The following is an 18171-nucleotide window of genomic DNA, read 5'->3' as shown; positions in this document are numbered from 1 at the left end:
CACAGTTTTCGTTTATTGCTACATTCAGCGTTTGCTTTCTCAATTCAATAGAAGTGCATACAAATTTAAATATTGCAGACTTCGAGTTCAAAGCCCTCTTGAAAGATCTAGCATCAAATCATAGAGAAAATTTTGTCTAATAGTGCGCGTCTCTTGGCAGGAAACGACCAATCTCCAAGCGCATTTGTGCCATGAAAAAGTTGGCACAAAACTTTAGGTCCCTGCATAGCTAAAACAACACACACACGCACTTCAAACTGAATTAGATATCCGGTCTAATATCCAGTCACGTTGAGTGGTCTAATGAGAGTGTCTGACGGTCTATAATATTTTAGTTTGATGACAAAGAAATTCATTATTTTTACGTCAAATTTTTGTGCAAATGGTTTAAAACTGTTTTGTGGTCGATATTTAGCTACTGGGTGATGCTACGACTACTAACATGCCGGCCAACCTCGATTATTTCTGTGATTTTATCGACATTTTCTTTAACATCCAAAGAGCCCGAACTGAATCGAAAAAGCCACAATTGCACGTAATTAACTGTTAAAGTATCGGCACCATAAACACCGTTCATAGTCAAAGAAAAGCTGTAAAATGTCCCGAATTTTCTCGTTGTTGCCTTCCATTGTTAACGCCATGTAACTCACTACTGAATTGAAAAAAAAAACAGCAAAGGAATTTTTTAGTTTTTAAATTGTTTGATCGATACTTTTCCAGATATCAATCCATCTACTGAGAATATAATGGGTTTCTTTTTCCCAAAAAAAATTTTTTTTGAGTCAATTGTGACTTCATGTGTTAAAAGTTTGTAGTTTGAATGCAACAACAGTTTGCTCGAGTCATACCAGCTTCCAACGCACAATGTTTTGGAATCTAGAACATATTTATTTAGAATTTGATTAGTATTTTTGATTAATATTTCTCCATTAATAGTACACTGTACTTGGGTTGAAGAACTTGCAAACACAAGACACACGCCAATCAACAATAATCGGCAAACGGAAAGCGGTAAAACATTTACTCAACCTAAAAGTTGAAGTTCGAAGTCTCGCTTTCGCTTAGCGTATGAAGTTTCTAATTTTTCCAAAAAGCATTCCTTAAAGGGGCATGCTTAAAAACACAAGTCTTCTAGAACCACAAGATGAGATTGCTTGATCTTGACCCCGATATAAGTTATTCGAGCAAAATTTCGCAATAGCTGTTCATGCATATTTGCAGCAAGCTATGACTCCGGGTAGCACAAAGCAGTCGCCTGAGAGTAATATTTGTTGTGGTTGTTGCTGTTGTTGTTGTTGTAGCGAAAACATTCCCCATACATGTACGGGGAGTGCTGCTGGAGTGACAGCCCTTGACCGGATATATAGTAAATCCGGGTCGTTCCGGTAACGTGGAACCGACTGTCGGGGGAACCTACGAGTAGAGAGTAGTAGTAAACGAGAGTAATAGTAGACGTAGAGAGTAATAGTAGATGGCGGTCGCTGTAAGTGCATTTTGAACCCTACCTCACCCACCACAAAAAACAAAATAAAAAAAAAACAATTCTAACACCTTCAATATATCTCTAGTTATAGCCGAAGGCCATAGTAGCCAGTGCTTTAGCTCTTTAAGTGGAATAATTATTTATAATTGTTACTCTTTTAATAAATAAATAAAATAAAAATATTTCTAGTTTGACGGTTATATTCTACCAGCAGAACTAAAATTTGCATTCAATTTTAAAATTTCATCTTTCATCGCTATAACATAAAATTCCAATTGATCTGTCGGGCAGGCTTTTTCTATAGCCATTTAAAGTAAATGTGTTATGGTGCATTTTTAAATCTTTTAATCAAAGCAATGCTCAGGAAGTTGTTTTTTGATAATGTCTAAATTGAAGGAATTGCTCTTAAATTGAGAGAATTACTCATTGAATCGCTTCACTTTATTTACCAGATTTACCTCCCTCTGACTTTAAGCTTTGTTTGTAGTTGTGGTTGGTCTTGAGCATTTTCTCCATACGACGAATGGGCGACATGTTTTTTCTGCTTCTCCTTTATTATCCCTATTCGATTTCGAATTAGTATAAGCGAACATACAGATTCCATTTCTGAAATGAGTAAATATAAATTTCAGTTTAGAAAACTTAGCCTCTTTTATGTTATTCACAAAGATTCTACTCATATGTATATACTTCTCTCTGTCTTACCGTATTGCATAGCTCTCCAAATCCCCCGATACCAGTCCAATGGCGTATATTTCACATCACAGACATTGGTTTTCTCCCAATGCCACGTTTACCTTCTATTTCTCCTTCTAAAATAAGTTGCAATAGATGATATTTCGGATTTCTCAGAGTATGGCGGAGAGATTCCGAATGGTAGCCACGCTTCAACCCATTCAGCTACGGCGTCATGAGCTATAAAACTGCATACCTAAAATTTTTCTAAAAATTTTTTTGAATTTTCGCTTAAACTTTATTGAATTTATTTTAGTTTCAATTTTAATTAATTTCGTTTTTCATTAAATTTGCACATAGTTTAAACCTTGGATTTATATGGTTATTTTACGCAATATGTTGAGTGGTTAATTCAATTATTGATTCAATACCTGCCTCTTGATTTTTCTCAAAATAAATTTAAGTACTTTTTTAAACTGCTAAGTAAATATTTGTAGCCAATTTATGTTGAAATTAGCCAATTAAGTGAATTCTTATTAATTTTGCACCAGCACTCATGCACTTTGTAAACATATGCAACTACTTCTAAACAATTTTTGTTTTTGTTTTTGTAATTATATATTTTTATGTGCATGTGCAGACATGTTTATGTATGTACATACACACACATTTTCCAATAGTTTATTAGCATTACACACCCGATTAAAGTATTTGCAATAAATGATTTTACGAAATGCCAATTTAATGTGCGGCATGTTAATTGAAGTCTCGCAGAGCTCGTGCAGAGTGAGGGAGTGTCTTACATAAAAATATAGTGTGCCTGTGTGCATTAGCAACGACTGATCATCTGGCTGTATGCTTGTTTGCTTGCCGTCTGTTCGCTATAACACGTGAGGAGGTGTCGCTACGGCGCTATGAGAAGATGCGCATTCGAGCTGTATCAGGTAAGGCAGTCTGGCATCAGCTGCATGCCATTCGGTTTATGTAAGCTCTAAAATAAAAGTTGTCTGCGCCTAAAAACTCGAAGTTATGTGATTTTATGATAAACGCGTTGCGTAACAACAGATACGAGTGCCAACGCATTTGATAGTCATACATATAATAATCTAATGACAGAACAACACAACAAATAAAGCCTCATCATTTCATATGCGTCTAAGCGCGCGGCAGGCGCATTTGAATTTGTGGCAAAAAAGGCCAAAGCGACCATAATGTGAATGTACATACAGACATGCCGCATACCATATACATCCATGCACACGCTTAACATAACCATAACAGTCATGTAAACATTCGTATTGGCGTTGGCCAGCATAGAGTTATGAAATACACACTCGTCGTTCATCGTGCGCACGCTGGCAGGGGCAGCGGGAGAGAAGGAGCCGCTGATGGCGCGCACACAAGCATGAGTGTGTAAATACATATATATGTATGTATGTTTCTGTCTCTTCACTTGGGCAATTGCGCAGTGGAGCTTAAAAAGCTATTGCTAAATTCGAATGGAAAAACATGTTTTTGAGAAGAGGCAAATGATTATATTTATGATAAAACTGATAGTAATGATATTGTGTTGAAATCACTCTTCGAAGATGTTGCAGCAAATGGTTAAATAACAATCCATTAGCACCTGTGTGTATGTGCCTGTTACTCTCTTACTGCCTCGTTTATGCTGGTTAATACTAGATTTTTATGTCTTTACGCGCGAGTATATGAAAAATTTTTAATTTGTATGACGCAACGAACGAAGAAGATGCGGCAGTTAAGTAGCAAGACAAATTGAATAGGTACGAGTAGTAGCAGTAGAGCCAACACAACAAGATCAATATATTTTGCTTTTGCTTTTGATCCATAGAATGTTAAAAACTAAAAACAAAGATTAACAGTTTAGAGTAGCTAAAAGAAAACTAAAAGAACCTGAAGAAACAAAAAACATCTGAAGAAAAATTTGGAAAAAAATATTTAGAAAGCTCAGAATGTTGAAAAAAATGCCGGAAAATAAAATTAAAAAAAAAATGTCATCCTTTTTCATATCCGCAGGACAAAGAAGAAGAAACAAAAACTATAACCACCAGAAGAAACTAAAAACATCTGAAGAAAAATTTGGAAAAAAATATTTAGAAAGCTCAGAATGTTGAAAAAAATGCCGGAAAATAAAATTAAAAAAAAAATGTCATCCTTTTTCATATCCGCAGGACAAAGAAGAAGAAACAAAAACTATAACCACCAGAAGAAACTAAAAACATCTGAAAAAAAATTTGAAAAAAAATATTTAGAAAGCTCAGAATGTTGAAAAAAAAGTTGGAAAATAAAATTAAAAACAAATGTCATCCTTGTTCATATCCGCAGGACATTTTCGGGTCACCAAGACATGATTTAGAGATTTTGACATTTTTTCTCGTCGTCTTATCATACAAAATATCTTCTTTTTTTTGTGGGGACAGACTAGCAAGTACAGCACTCAGACGCAATTTAGTCTCCTGTACTGCATTCGGGTTCCCTTTTTAAAAGTTTTCTTTAAATCTACCCGACCGCCGAAGAAATCTGCGGAAATCTTCTAGTGCCAAGGAGTCAAGGTGGTCCCTTCTTAACACATCAGTGAAAAAGACCTCAAGCCTGATTCGAGCGAAGGCCAGGCATACGCACAGAAAGTGGTCCGCCGTCTCATCCTTTATCCTCCTCTACTGGGCAGAGTGCACTTCTGAGATGGCCCGTCATCAGTCTAACCAGCCGCCTACAGTCCCTTCTGCTTAATGACAGAAGGATCTGCGACAGTCGGTCGGACATGACAGGTAACATCAGTTTTGTCCATCTGCAGCCTCTCTCAGCCTGCCAGGCTCGCTTGTGGGTTAAAGTAACCTGTTTGCCAACCGTGGCTTTAATGGGTGCAGAAGGGAGTGGCAGAACGGGCTCCAGACCAAAGAAGTTGGCCTCAGAACCCATCCGAGCTAATGAGTCAGAGATCTCCTTACCCGCGATACCCACGTGTCCCGCGGGATCCATGTTAGCATCAGGATATTATGTCTACCTACAGAGTTCAACCTGGATTTATAGGACACAACTACCCTCGAAGTGGTTGGAAGTGGGTACTCTAATAAATATATAGAAATACATATGTATATGCTCGTACATATATTAATAATTGCAGAGCATTCAATGAAAATAGAGGGGAAATTCGCGGTGTATTGGCTTTCTAGATGCTTTTTACTCGCATAGCCCAAACTTCGTGCTGTTTTTTGAAGTTTACAGGTGGACTGAACTGAGTCCAATTTGGCCGCGTCAAAATTCTTAAGGCCTCAATGCATATATGCTTTGCCATTAAGCATATAAATATTTGCCTTCCAATATTTATTGGGTAGGAATTTTCTAGAGACCAGCAAACCACGAAAGGGCGTGAAGAGATCAGCGAAGGTGGAGATCAAAGTGTTCATTCAGCTAAAGGTATTTGTTGGCTGTTTTAAGCAAGCTGACCAAGAAAATTTTTTGACGGAAGTTTTATTGGGTTCATGTTCATTTTGAAGCTAAATTTCGTGGTCTCAGGCGGTCAAATATAGATTCTACTATTTTAGTAGAGCTAAACCGCTAGTGCACACACCTCATCAGCATCATAGCATCACTGTAGGGGGTGGACCCTTGTTTGCGTTACAACTCGCGCCTCCACATCACTCCATCATCAGCTTTTCGTTTGATATCAGATATGCCCACAGCTCCAAAGCCGCCTTAAATGTGGTCTCTCCATCGATTTCTCGGCCGGCCTTGATTTTGCGCATCCATATGACTCTAATTGGTTTGCCATTTAATTTGAAACGCGTGTGTGCGTCTGGCCTTCTCGATGACCATCAAAAAATCACAAGACCAGCCGTTGGACATTTGTAAGTCGCGTAATCGCGTCACGCCAAGTCATCATCCTCGCTTGTTTGGGCGACAGAAAACAGAACAAAAAACTTAGTTTGACATAAATCTTTGCTTCGAATGTTAATCTCATTTACTTAAAAACGTAAATAACAGACACAGGTCCCTTCATTGGTGGAACAACAACAAGACGCGCGTCACAAATAGAAGGAGGGGCTCGGTCAAAGACCTAACAGAAGTGTACGCGCCAATCTCTGTTTTTTTTTTTTTTCAAAATAACTGACAATAAATTCATCTTAATTACGCACGAGTTTCATTCAATCACCAAGCGAAATGAGTGCACAGCGCGGCAAATTTTGCCGATCTCAATGAATTAGCGTTGGAATGCGGATAATCGCTTATCAAAAACCAAGGGACTAAAGAGGCTATTGTTGGTGTTATTATAAGATTGATTAGGCTACTAAACTGAATAGCGAACATTTGTTTTAAAAATTAAAAAAATTTTATAATTTCTTTAAATTTTATAAAAAGTTTACACATTCGATTTTTATGATTTTTTACATTGCATTGTAAGCATTGAGCGCATTGCACAATTCGACATTGCACAATTTTCAGTGACAGTTACTGTATGTTTTTTTTTTTTTTCGAAAATTCATGGTTAAAGTTTAAGAAGGTTTTGTTACACCTCTATAAAATAATGATAAAAAACCTGCATAAAAATTTGTAAACATACAAAACACATTTATTTTACAATCCAAATTAATAGCACATTTTTTTTTTTAAGCAACATAAACACGCCGAGCTAAGTCTCACCTTCAATGCCGTTGAAAAGAAATGCGGCGTGAGCTTTCTAAAAATTTCACTTTTGAACTTGAAACCTAAGTAAACATGCAGCACCTCTTGGTCTGCATTCGAAGCGCTCTTTTTGTTTATATTTTATTGCTGTTGTTTTTATTTTGTATAATTACGCGTATTTGCGTTCATTGCTTTTCTTTATTTTATGCTTGTCATCGCTTTTGTTTCGGCTTCTTCTATAAGTAAACAATATGTATGTAATATATGTATGTGTGTATGTGCGGCTCTTTAAATGCTCTTTCTTTTTTTTGTTTTGCTTGCCGGTCGCAGCGTGTAGGTTTCAAATTGCCCACAGTCGCCAGCGCTAGAAGTGTAAACCAAACAAACAAACAAAATTATAAAAAAATTTGCACTTGAGAATGTTGAAAAAAGTTGATCTTGAAATAATAGCCAGCGTGCATTGCATATTTCACTGAAAATATATAAATATAGTACTCAAATGAAGGTTAAATATTTTCCAATTCCAAAAGATGTTTCAACATACATACATGCAATCAAAAGACCTCTTCTATTCGCCATTTCCCCGCTCGCTCTCTCTATGCTCGATTAACTTGAGGTAAAATTTGCATGCGCAAACAACAACAAAGTTATGGAGTAAGATCACCGTTAGTGAGTATAGCTATAGCTCATTAGACTGGCATGCCGCACTGCCTTACCAACACATGTAATTTAAGGCAGCTCTCTTCCCGCGTTGCCAACATATAATATGTTCATTTGTACTAGTTGCTTCATCTATTCGCCACTTGCTAACTCTTGGCGAAAAGAAAAGGGCTAAATTCTTGTTTATACATTTACATTTTGCTAAGAACTGAACAACATACAATTTTTGCGGGTCGCCAAAATATCGGCTCACTAGCGTAAGCTTTGTTTGTTTTTGCTATGCGTTTGGCGTTCACTTATGCCATTAATTCGCTTGAGCTTGCACGTTTCTCGTAGAGTCTTTCAGGGCTCCAGGACTCAATTATTAATGCAAAGTCTATTTTAATAAATTATTTTGCCTGCATAAGCCACTGAAACTCCATTAAAACATTAAAAAATAAACTGCTAAATGAAATAAAATAAATCAATATTTCACTGCTCATTGCCTTAACAGAGGAATCGCATGTATCTGTAGCTGACTAATTTCGCATCTTCGCATTTTTTACTAGTTTTCACATAAATCACAGCTTTTAATGATTCACTGATTACTATTTTTCCAGTTGTTTATATAATTTTTATCTTTCCTTTGCAGGCTTACAAGCGCCAATCGAATTCAGTGAAAATAGCCAAAATCACTGCATTCACCATTATAGTGTCCTCATTCATTTTGGGTGCTTTCATTTTGGCCTCATCATATCTACAGGCCAAGGCTTCATGCGACCAGGTGCAAGCACTGGACTCTGTACTGGAGAAAGAATTGATGCTAGAAACACTACAGCAAGTGAACAAAGTGAGTAGAAGTTTAAATCGCAATCAAAGTTGAATTGTTATTTAATAATAAATTTAAAATGAATTATAATTTTGTAAATATGGACTGAATACTTATTTAATTTTAAAAAGTTTTGCTTTAAGGTCAATAAGTCCTTCATTGAAAACTTTAATATCTTTTCATTTTATTTAACTTTAAGGGGTTAGGGGTAGTCAGAGGTCCAAAAAAAATGATGATTTTCAAAAATTTTTTTTTGGTCAATTGCTTTATTTTACAAAAATTAAAAACATGGCATTAATACATCATATTTCGACTTAACTTTAGCAAAATTAAAAAAAAATAATAATTGTAAGAGTTATCGTGTGGAGTCCGTTTCTCCAGAAGTCCCTTGCGGTGATCATCAGAAGTCCTTCAAGATTCATATAAAATCAATCGACAAGAGAAATCAGTTTTATTAATAGATATCTCGTGCCTGATCGTAGCTTTTTTTGTTTATTCAAAATTAACAATATGGCGGCCTCAGGAAATATCTTTCAGATTTTCGAGAAAAAACCAATAATTAATTGTTTAAAAAAATCAAAATTTTTGAAAAGTCTGACTACCCCTAACCCCTTAACGTCAGCGTTACGAATAGTGAATTGACGAAATATTTCATTTTAAAGCCCACATTAACAAATTTCTCAGCAAGTGGTAGGAGAAGAAATTCGTTGAACACTGGCGCAATTATATCGGTCAGCGGCAAATGAAGATGAGGGGGAGTGGAAGAGGAAATTCCGATAAGCTACTTGTGCTTAGCAGAGTAGACTTAAGACGTTTAACTGGTTAGTTTACAGGCCACTGTAGCCTGAGTTATCACTTAAAAAAAAATTGGACTCTCTGAGACGATCATTTGTCGATTCTGTGAAATGGACACTGAAAATTCAGAACTCATTTGAATCTACAATTGTTTGTGAATGTCTCGCACCAGGCAGAAAACGGCTACAGCCCCTTGATGGTATTGCTGTACCTCCATATAAACTATGGAAAAAAAAGCCACAGAATGTGATACAATTTTTTAAAAACCTTAAGATATAAGGTACCTCAGCAGGCTTTGTTCAATAGATCTCTTTTGGTCGTAGTTCGCAGTAGCCTAAAAAGTATTGCATAGATATACATATGAGGCTTGCACTTTCACCTCATGGTCTTCTGTGTGAAAAAGTAGTAAGTCGATTTAAGTATTTTTTGCTATAGGTATGCAGATAATCGGTAATACTTAGTATCGACAGTCAAAAGCACTATTTGCCTAGGTGGAAAATCGTGCTTTTGAAAAAAAGCTGCTTTCATATTATATAAGTATGTAAATATGTGCATGTGTATGTAACAAATTGGCGCAAAATTAATCATCCAATTTCATCCATTTTTGTTTTTGAATAAATTTTTTACTTAATAAAAAAAATTATTTTGAGTGATGGGAATCTTTATTTTGGTCTTTACGCGCTCCATTGCTTGCCTCTTCCAATACTGCAGCTGTCTAGTTCACAAGCATCAAATTTGATTGGCGTACGACGCCATTTACAAAAATTATAAATCTTCATATGGGGTGATTAGTTTGCGCCACCTAGTATATTAAGCGGTAGTCAATCAGTTTGAGCGAAGTTTGAGTTTCCCGTAAATATAAATGCATATCGGTCGCTTGCTGCAAGAAGACTGCCCGCTTCTCTCATTTCTAAGATACGAAATTTGAAGACATTAGCATAAGATTGTTCAAGGCAGCAGTCATACTACAATTTATTGGGCTCTAATGAATTTTAGAAAATGATTACACACTTACATTAATGCTGATGATAGATCAAAACTTTTAGCAAACACTGCTGGCGATTTGCATTTCTATTGAACATTTCTATTCTTCAATTAAATTGTGAATAAAATATACACTGAAGCATGGAGCCTCTTCATACTCGTATTGTAATGCCTGCTGTTTCTCTTGAAAATATCTTCCGCGTACCAAGTTTTCATAGAAATGTGCGCCCTTTATATAACGAAAGCGTTTTAGGGCATGAAAAGCATAACGAATTTGTAGAAATTTTAAGGCAAGCGATTATGCTGGTTTGTGTTGTACTTATAGTTAGACAAGTATAGTGCTTGACCGAGCTTCTCCTCCAACTTTTGGTTTGCTCTTCAAATGGAGGAACCTAAAGTTTTATGCTGACTGTTTATGCAAAGCTTTGTGAGAAGAAATGCCGCCGTTATAGTTTCGATATTAACGCTTTGCAATCGAGAGGAGAGTTCCGCTCACCTCATGATTTAATGCCGTAATTGGAGAGGTGGCTCTCGCTCACCACTTTGTTTCGTGCAATGGGCATGCATTTCGGCAGTTGCTCCCTCAAATATCATACAAAAACAAATTACAAAGACTAATGTTTAAGAAATTATCGTAAAAATGTGATGATGCATTAAATATTAAAATATAAGAGATTTATGTGCTACTTTAAGTGTGCAATCGTTTTAAGTCACAAGCAAGAGATTCACCAAAAGCTCTAAGAAACGCTTCGAAATGCTGGCTTAATCTATGCAGAAAAGGCCTCCAGTGCAAAGGATTAAAAATTTCTCTTAGGGAAAGACACTACCGCATAATGGATTATGAATAAATTTGGCTTTAATTTGCGTTTACAATTTGGATATAAAAGAATGTAAACAATATTTTTTTAAAGAAATATGACAGATCAATACAAGCGAAACCTTAAGTTCTACTAATAGAAGCTTAAATTTATTTTAATTAAATTTTTTTTCAATCTATTATATTCCATGCAATTTTCTCCCTTAGCGACCCTTAATTTATGAATAGAAGAAATTTCTCATGGGCGAATTTTTTACAAAATTGTAATTGAGCTGTTAATTTTGTATAAAAATGTATGCTAAAGAAAGTTTATTATTAAATTCTTCGTACTTCTTTCTGAACTGAACAGTCTTATGTAATCAAGGCCGAGTAAATTATTCTGTATAAGAAAACATAATATCAAAATTTTGTTTTAATAAATTAATGTCTATGCATTTTGCTGTGTGGGTTGGTGCGTGATTACCATTCGGAATTCACACAGAGGTCGTTAGTTCGAATCTCGGTGAAAGCAAAATTAATAAAAACATTTTTTTAATAGCCGTCGCCCCTCGGCAGGCAATGGCAAACCTCCGAGTGTATTTCTGCCATGAAAAAGCTCCTCATAAAAATATCTGCCGTTCGGAATCGGCTTGAAACTGTAGGTCCCTCCATTTGTGGAACAACATCAAGACGCACACCACAAATAGGAGGAGGAGCTCGGCCAAATACCAGAAGTGTACGCGCCAATTATTTATTTTTTTTTTATTATATGCATTTTGCTGATCTCAAATACTTATTATTGCTACTCATTACTAGTCATTGTTTACTTTTCCCATTGAAGCATTCTTATGAATAAAAATTCAAATTAGCTATTTAATTGTTTACTGGAAAACTTTCAAACACGAATGGAATATTTAATTGTGCAATGAAAATAAGAGTATACAGCACGTCGTCTTAACTAAATTAAACAATACTTATACACATAAAAACAACAAATATGCACAGAGCGGAGTCCAGACATCTCAGCGTCGTTTTCAGTTTCAATTCAATTTTCAATGAAATTCAAATTTCAATTTCAATTAAACTTAGACAATGAATGAAAAAATACATCACGCAAATAATTTCAATTAAAAAAATTTAAATAAATTCGATTAGAATGCATTATTTCCACACATGCATGCAAGCAGATACATATATGCATATGTATGCATGTATGTAAATGAGTACGATTTGGAATTTCCATAATTTTGTCATTATAATAGAATTTCAGCGGGCTTCATAATTTTTTTTTTTTTCAGAATCAACCGAAATTTTTTGCTTCTGAAGCTATTGAAGCAAAGAAACTCTGAATGCAATGAAATATTTAAAACCCAGCCGATAATTTATGAATATTAGAAAGCAGAAATATGTTGAAATACTTCACTAACAAAGAGCCATATTCGCAAATAACCGCTAACATTCTTTACTCTCTTCACTCACTCTCTCTCTCTTCACTTTAGCGGAACACGTGCAGGTAAACACATTCGATTGCTCTCAAAAACTTGTCACACTCTCACGCAGATTAGTTGATGTACCCTGTAAAATTTTTCAGTTAGCTTTAAAGTGGAGAAAAATTAAGTGAAGCGATGTAAATTAAGACTATTTGATTGTTGTTGTAGCAGTAATACAAGCCCTGTCAGTGTAGTGTATATCATCGTCTTCGTCTAACTCATCTAAAGGTAGGCTCAGGAAACATGCTGTTTCGAGAGGTTGGGTCCAGAGGGAGAGAGGTGTTAGAAGACCAATTGATCTTGTACAACTGCGCTACCAACCTAGTGAACTTCTATTCGTCTTGTTGTAGTTTGGGAATTGGAAAATTTGCCTTTCGAGGGTGTTTGTGGAAAAGAAAGAAGTTAAAGGTCATTTGAAAGTCGTACAAAATTATTATCGTGGGTGGTTGAAGTCAAATTTATTTGTTAGATTCAGTGTCGCGGTGTTTATTATTGCCATCAGTTCAGCTTGAAAGACACTACAGTAGTCGAGAAGCCAAAAACGAATGGAGATCTTCAGATGTTCGGATTATACATTTACGCTCACCCTGTCCTCCAGCTTTGAGCCGTCTATGTATACATGGGTGAACTCGCCCTCTGTCTCGTTGCCACTCTTCCCTTGAGAGTGGGAGGGTCGTGAATGTTATAATGGTAGTTGCAGGCGGGAGTGCGTGGTCTACCAGTCTGAGAAGCTCTTAAACGTCAGCTAGGATTTTACCACGCCCGTAGCCCGTGTTCGACCATTTACTTAAGATGTTCACCTTATTGAATGCAGATCTACCGGTAGGAGGTTTAATGTCGCATATAAGGCTTTGGTTAGTGTGGTTGACATTGTACTGGTTATGAGAACAGATGCAAATCTTTGATCTTATCAACTATTTTAATGTGCACACCCTTCTCAAGAGTATACCAACAACTGCAATACCGTAGTAGAGAATTGCTTCGATTGCCGCTATGTAGACCAAGAGTATTATTCTGGTAAAACGCTGACGTACAAATAAATAAAATTATTTTTTTATATAATCTTCAATTCGCTAACAGTTGAATTTCGGGCTTCATGCCCGTTAAAATAATTAATAAGAAATCAATAATATTTTTAAGTAACTAAAACTACTTTCCTGTTAGCCTCACATATTTTTTGTATTTGTTATAAAGTATTTCATGGTAACATAAAAAATAAGCGCACAGACATATTTTTAGTTGAGTGATGTTCAAACTCGTTTTTGAAATTTTGAAGCTATTCGGATAATTTAAAGCACAGGCACTCTTCACCGCAAGTTAGACAAGTAAGTGCATTAATATCGCGTTGAGATGATTCACTTTTACTACTCTAGTCTTGGTCAAAATTTCGGAGAAATGTAAATGTGCAAAATTTAAAATCGAAAAACGCTCGCAACCACAAATTGATTTTGTACGAAGTTTCATCTTCATTCTTGCCACTTATTATTCATTATTATCTGTTTCACATGGAAGACAAAGCATGACAAAAATAATGGTCACATGATCAAAATAATGATGCGTTATGTTTTCGAATTTATTATTATTTACTATTACTAGCCAAGCTCAAGTAGACTCGATTGTTTGCTCAGTTTTCTTATTTAAAATTAAATGAAATTTACATTTTTCAGCCAGCGCAAATTCGACGCAAATATTCCCACTCATATCAACTGCGCAATAATATTAAAATTAAATTAAACACGCTATGAATATAAAAGTAGTGCAAACCAGCTGGCTAAACTAGAAAATAATTCGCTTTGTTGATATCAATGCGGTTTAAGTGGAAAATTGAAAAATAATGAAAAAAATGAAAACGAAAGCGAAATAAATTGCAATCAGCAGAAAAATTCCCATAATTGTTAGTAAATAATAGTGTGGTGTGAGGCGCGTAAGTGCAACTGGAACCAGGCACCAGGTACCAGGCACCAGACAGTAGGCTGCGACTATAGGGGCAGTATCAGGTGAATGTTAGAGAGGCAGCCAGTTTATTTCTGATTGCTAGCAGGTATGACAGTCCATTAGCTTTATGATGGCGAGGTGGCGATGACGATGATGATGATGATGATTACATATGTAGCTGTGATTGCGCTGGTTGTGAGTAAATCATACAACTCAGCGCACCTTTGTGACCGTTATTTCAGATGCCCGTACACTGTTTTAATCGCGTCAAATTATATGCATACTACAACTTTGTAAATAAATAAATGCTGTCAGCAAACCTTGTGGCATGTTGAAGTGAAAGCAATTTACAGTGAAATGTTGCAATAATGCAAACGCTACCAAAAATGGCAAATACTGCACAACTGTGTAACTACGCAATTGCAACAAAAACGGTGGTGCTAGGCGGTTGGTATGTACGCAAAGTTAAAGTTGTAAATTAAACATATACGTATATGTGTGTACATATGTACATATGTATGCATGTAAGTAACAGTAAAAACAACAGCAATCGAACAGCGTTACAAAATGCAGAAAGGAAAATTTTCAGCTAAATCGCATATAAAAATGTACATACCCACAACACAGTACCTGCATACGAGTGCGGGTATGTGTGTATGAGTGTGACAGCTTGTGTGCATATGCCAAAGCAACAAAGCAGCAGCCACGAATGCCAGAGATCAACACGAAGCCGCCGGAGTCGGTTGGCCGCAAAGTGAACTGCACTGAACCGAGGCATAGCTTTACATGCATGCACTTTCGTAATATAGTTAGATATGGAATAGATGTACATGTATGTAAGTGCATATGTGTGCATAAGTGGTATATTTTCACAAGTGTATACAGTGGACTTGTATATCATATTGCGGTGTATACCGATGCATGGCGCCATATTATGATGCATACTGTCCAAGTAAGCGCGACTGCAGCGTTTGTGTATGTGAATGCATAAATAATGCCACTGTGTGTATTTGTTGTGATGCCACTGTACCACTCGCAGTTAAATACAAACTGCTGCTAATGCAAATCTACATATTAATTTAACATATGGGAGTATGTGTGTGTGTGTGTGTAAGTAGCAACGTAACTAAGCCCCATACACAAAGCTAAGTTAAATATTGAAATCGTTACCCTCCACAGCTGCTCGCCACTTGATATGGTTCGAGTAGCTCGCTTAAGTCTTTGGTTTGTGTTTGTGCTCACATGTTTTTGTGTGTCAGGCAAACACTTCAACACACCGTAGCGCAAAATATTATTAGCGATTCACATTCACTCATTTGGTTGTATTTATATAAATATGGGGGTTCACTTATACATACAGATATACGTAAATATTATTTCGACGCCGCCTGACGTTTTGTTTTTTTTGGATTTCGTTTTTTTTTCCAGCGCATTGATTACGTAAGATGCTTGTGTTGTTGTAAATAGAAAAAAATGTAAGCTTTTGCTTAGAAAATTAGTATTAGAAGGTAATTTTGCTATCGCGTATTTGTGTAAGTATTTTGTTAGGTACTTCCCAATAAACGTTTGGCTTGGCACGAAATTTGAGGTTAAAGTGAAATATGTATGTGACTAAGTGAAGTGCACACTTTACCACTTTTTACACCAAAAGTATAAGTAATATCTTGTCCTAGTAAAATTTTAAGATTATAGAGCGAAAAAAGATGAACTTTTTCCTTTCAATATGTATATATTTTTTTTTCTCCTTGCTCACTCCTCTTGGGAGCATAGGGCGTCGACAAGACTCTTCCAATGGTGCACGGTTCTGTGCTGTTGTTTTTGCACTGTCCCATAAGGGACCTATTCATTCTTTGTTTTCTACTTTGCCAATACATTGCTTTGACATTCAAACATACAAGACATTGTTGTTGGTTTAGTGACACGACCTTTAATGCTGCAAACAGTCACCGACGTAAACGCAGTCCCCTGTCAGCTGTTACGATCAAACTAATCATGAACTAAATGAAAAATTACTTCCCTTCCGTATGGTAGTATCGTAGATTTTATCGCAGGATTTTTGAAAATTCTCGCAGAACCGTGTCAGCTGTTTGCTCCCTCATCACACAGTGTTGCCAAACAGTACATTTCGAAATCACTTACAAAATAAACTTGGAAACATTTTAATTTTTATTAAAATAACTTAAAAACAAAGTTGAATAATGTTAATTATAATTAAATGAACTATTCACATTTGTTGGTTTTTGGCTTTGGTTTATTAAACAATGAAAAATTGTTACTGATAACGCGGATGTGTGAAAAAGTGTGTAAGCAAAAATATCAATGGCAACATTGTGTAAATACAACCAAACACATATACACACAAACTGATGTATTGTATAAATATGTAACTAAAATAACGTAGTTGTTCTCGACAGGATGAGTTTTGCTCAATTTTGTGCTCTCTAGGGGCTGCGATAAGGGACTACGATACGTCGGTCACTGTTTGCACCATAATGAATACGCTTTGATTCATTCTGAAAAATTCAATTTTTGTTAATTGTCAACTTTATAATATTTCCTGTTTTTTTTTTCAATTACCAAAGTAAATATAATAACTCAAATTTTCACTTTTATGTCAATGGAAAAGCAAAAAATTCAAGGTTTGAATGCTTTACTGAATTTCATTACGTTCTCATATATGTTTTCTAATTGTGTATGTGTATGCATGCGAATGCTATGCACAACAACTATGTATAAGTACATAAATAATAAAATCGTATAATTCTTGAGCGGCCAGCATAGCCGAATGATTTTGTGCATTACCACCATTCAGTTGGTTCCGGTTTCAATTTTGGCTGTGGCCATGGAACAGCAAATGGTAAAAAAAGGTATTTTCATGTATTTATAGACAATGAAAAATCTCTGAATTCATGCTTATCAAGAAACATTGAATTATAAAAACTATTTTTGGATGAGAAGTAGCACAAAAGTTCAAAGCAGATCTCATCATTTATAGAAAAACATCAAAGGCCAAATCACACATTTGAATTTCACTAACCTATATTAAAGACAAAAATACTACAAATCATTGAAATATCAAAAACAAAGAAAAAAAAACAGATTTATTTTTCACTCGAAATGGTCGCCATTTGCTTTTACACAAACCTTTAAACGATTACGCCATTCAGCTATTGCAGCACGCAAGGTTTCTATGGATGGACCAAAGATAGTTAATGACTCTGCAAATTTCTGTGAGGCCTTCGACGACAGGCCAAGTTCTCCAATTCTGTCCACAAACTGTAGTCCAATGGATTCTAAACTTCATTATAGTCAACCATATGCGGCTATGAACCCAGGAATATTGTTTCTCAGCCACTGCTGGGTGGCTTTCGCCTTATGGGCTGGAGCGGCATCTTGCTGAAAGATCCAACGCACCCCATTGATGAGAGTACTGTTCAACTGTTTCACCACGCATTCTAAGTCATCCTCCTGTTACACTTTTGCCCCCGTCTTAGCCCCTTTTTCGCATAAATGAAGAGATGTAAAGCGTTTACAAGACACTCCCCACTAAACCATTACGGAGGCAGGATGGAGGTCACGCTGAACACTTGGAACAACATTTTTTGTGTCTTTAGAAGATTTAGCATAGATTTGTTGACAATGCATACGAACAAAAGCAAAAATAGCGGGACTTTTTTCTGCAAATTTGCACTCGCATTGTAAAATTTGTCACTGGATTTATGGCAAGACCAAGTATATTGCACAAATATCAACCTCAAATGGTAGCAAAATCACACTTCTCCTCATGGCTCAGAATTTTTCATTTTATTTGACTTCAAAGTTTCATATTATGTTTACTATATTTTAATAAAAGCTTAATAGAATATGCAAGAACAGGGATTAAAGGCCATCATCTAAAATA

General features: G+C 35.9%; 1 protein-coding gene across 2 annotated transcripts in view; it reads left to right on the top strand.

The window, feature by feature from the left end:
- The window catches only part of LOC129240259 (uncharacterized), a 61156-nt gene that overhangs the window by 24633 nt on the left and 18352 nt on the right, over positions 1 to 18171 (top strand). For both annotated transcript variants that reach the window (XM_054875944.1, XM_054875945.1), the window contains one exon: positions 8094 to 8291. In XM_054875944.1, the coding sequence (XP_054731919.1) occupies positions 8094 to 8291 (198 nt within the window). The remainder of the gene's footprint in view (positions 1 to 8093; positions 8292 to 18171) is intronic.

Source organism: Anastrepha obliqua, chromosome 3 (genome assembly GCF_027943255.1).
Source record: "Anastrepha obliqua isolate idAnaObli1 chromosome 3, idAnaObli1_1.0, whole genome shotgun sequence".
Lineage (NCBI taxonomy): Eukaryota > Metazoa > Arthropoda > Insecta > Diptera > Tephritidae > Anastrepha > Anastrepha obliqua.
This window is presented reverse-complemented; position numbering and strand designations above follow the sequence as displayed.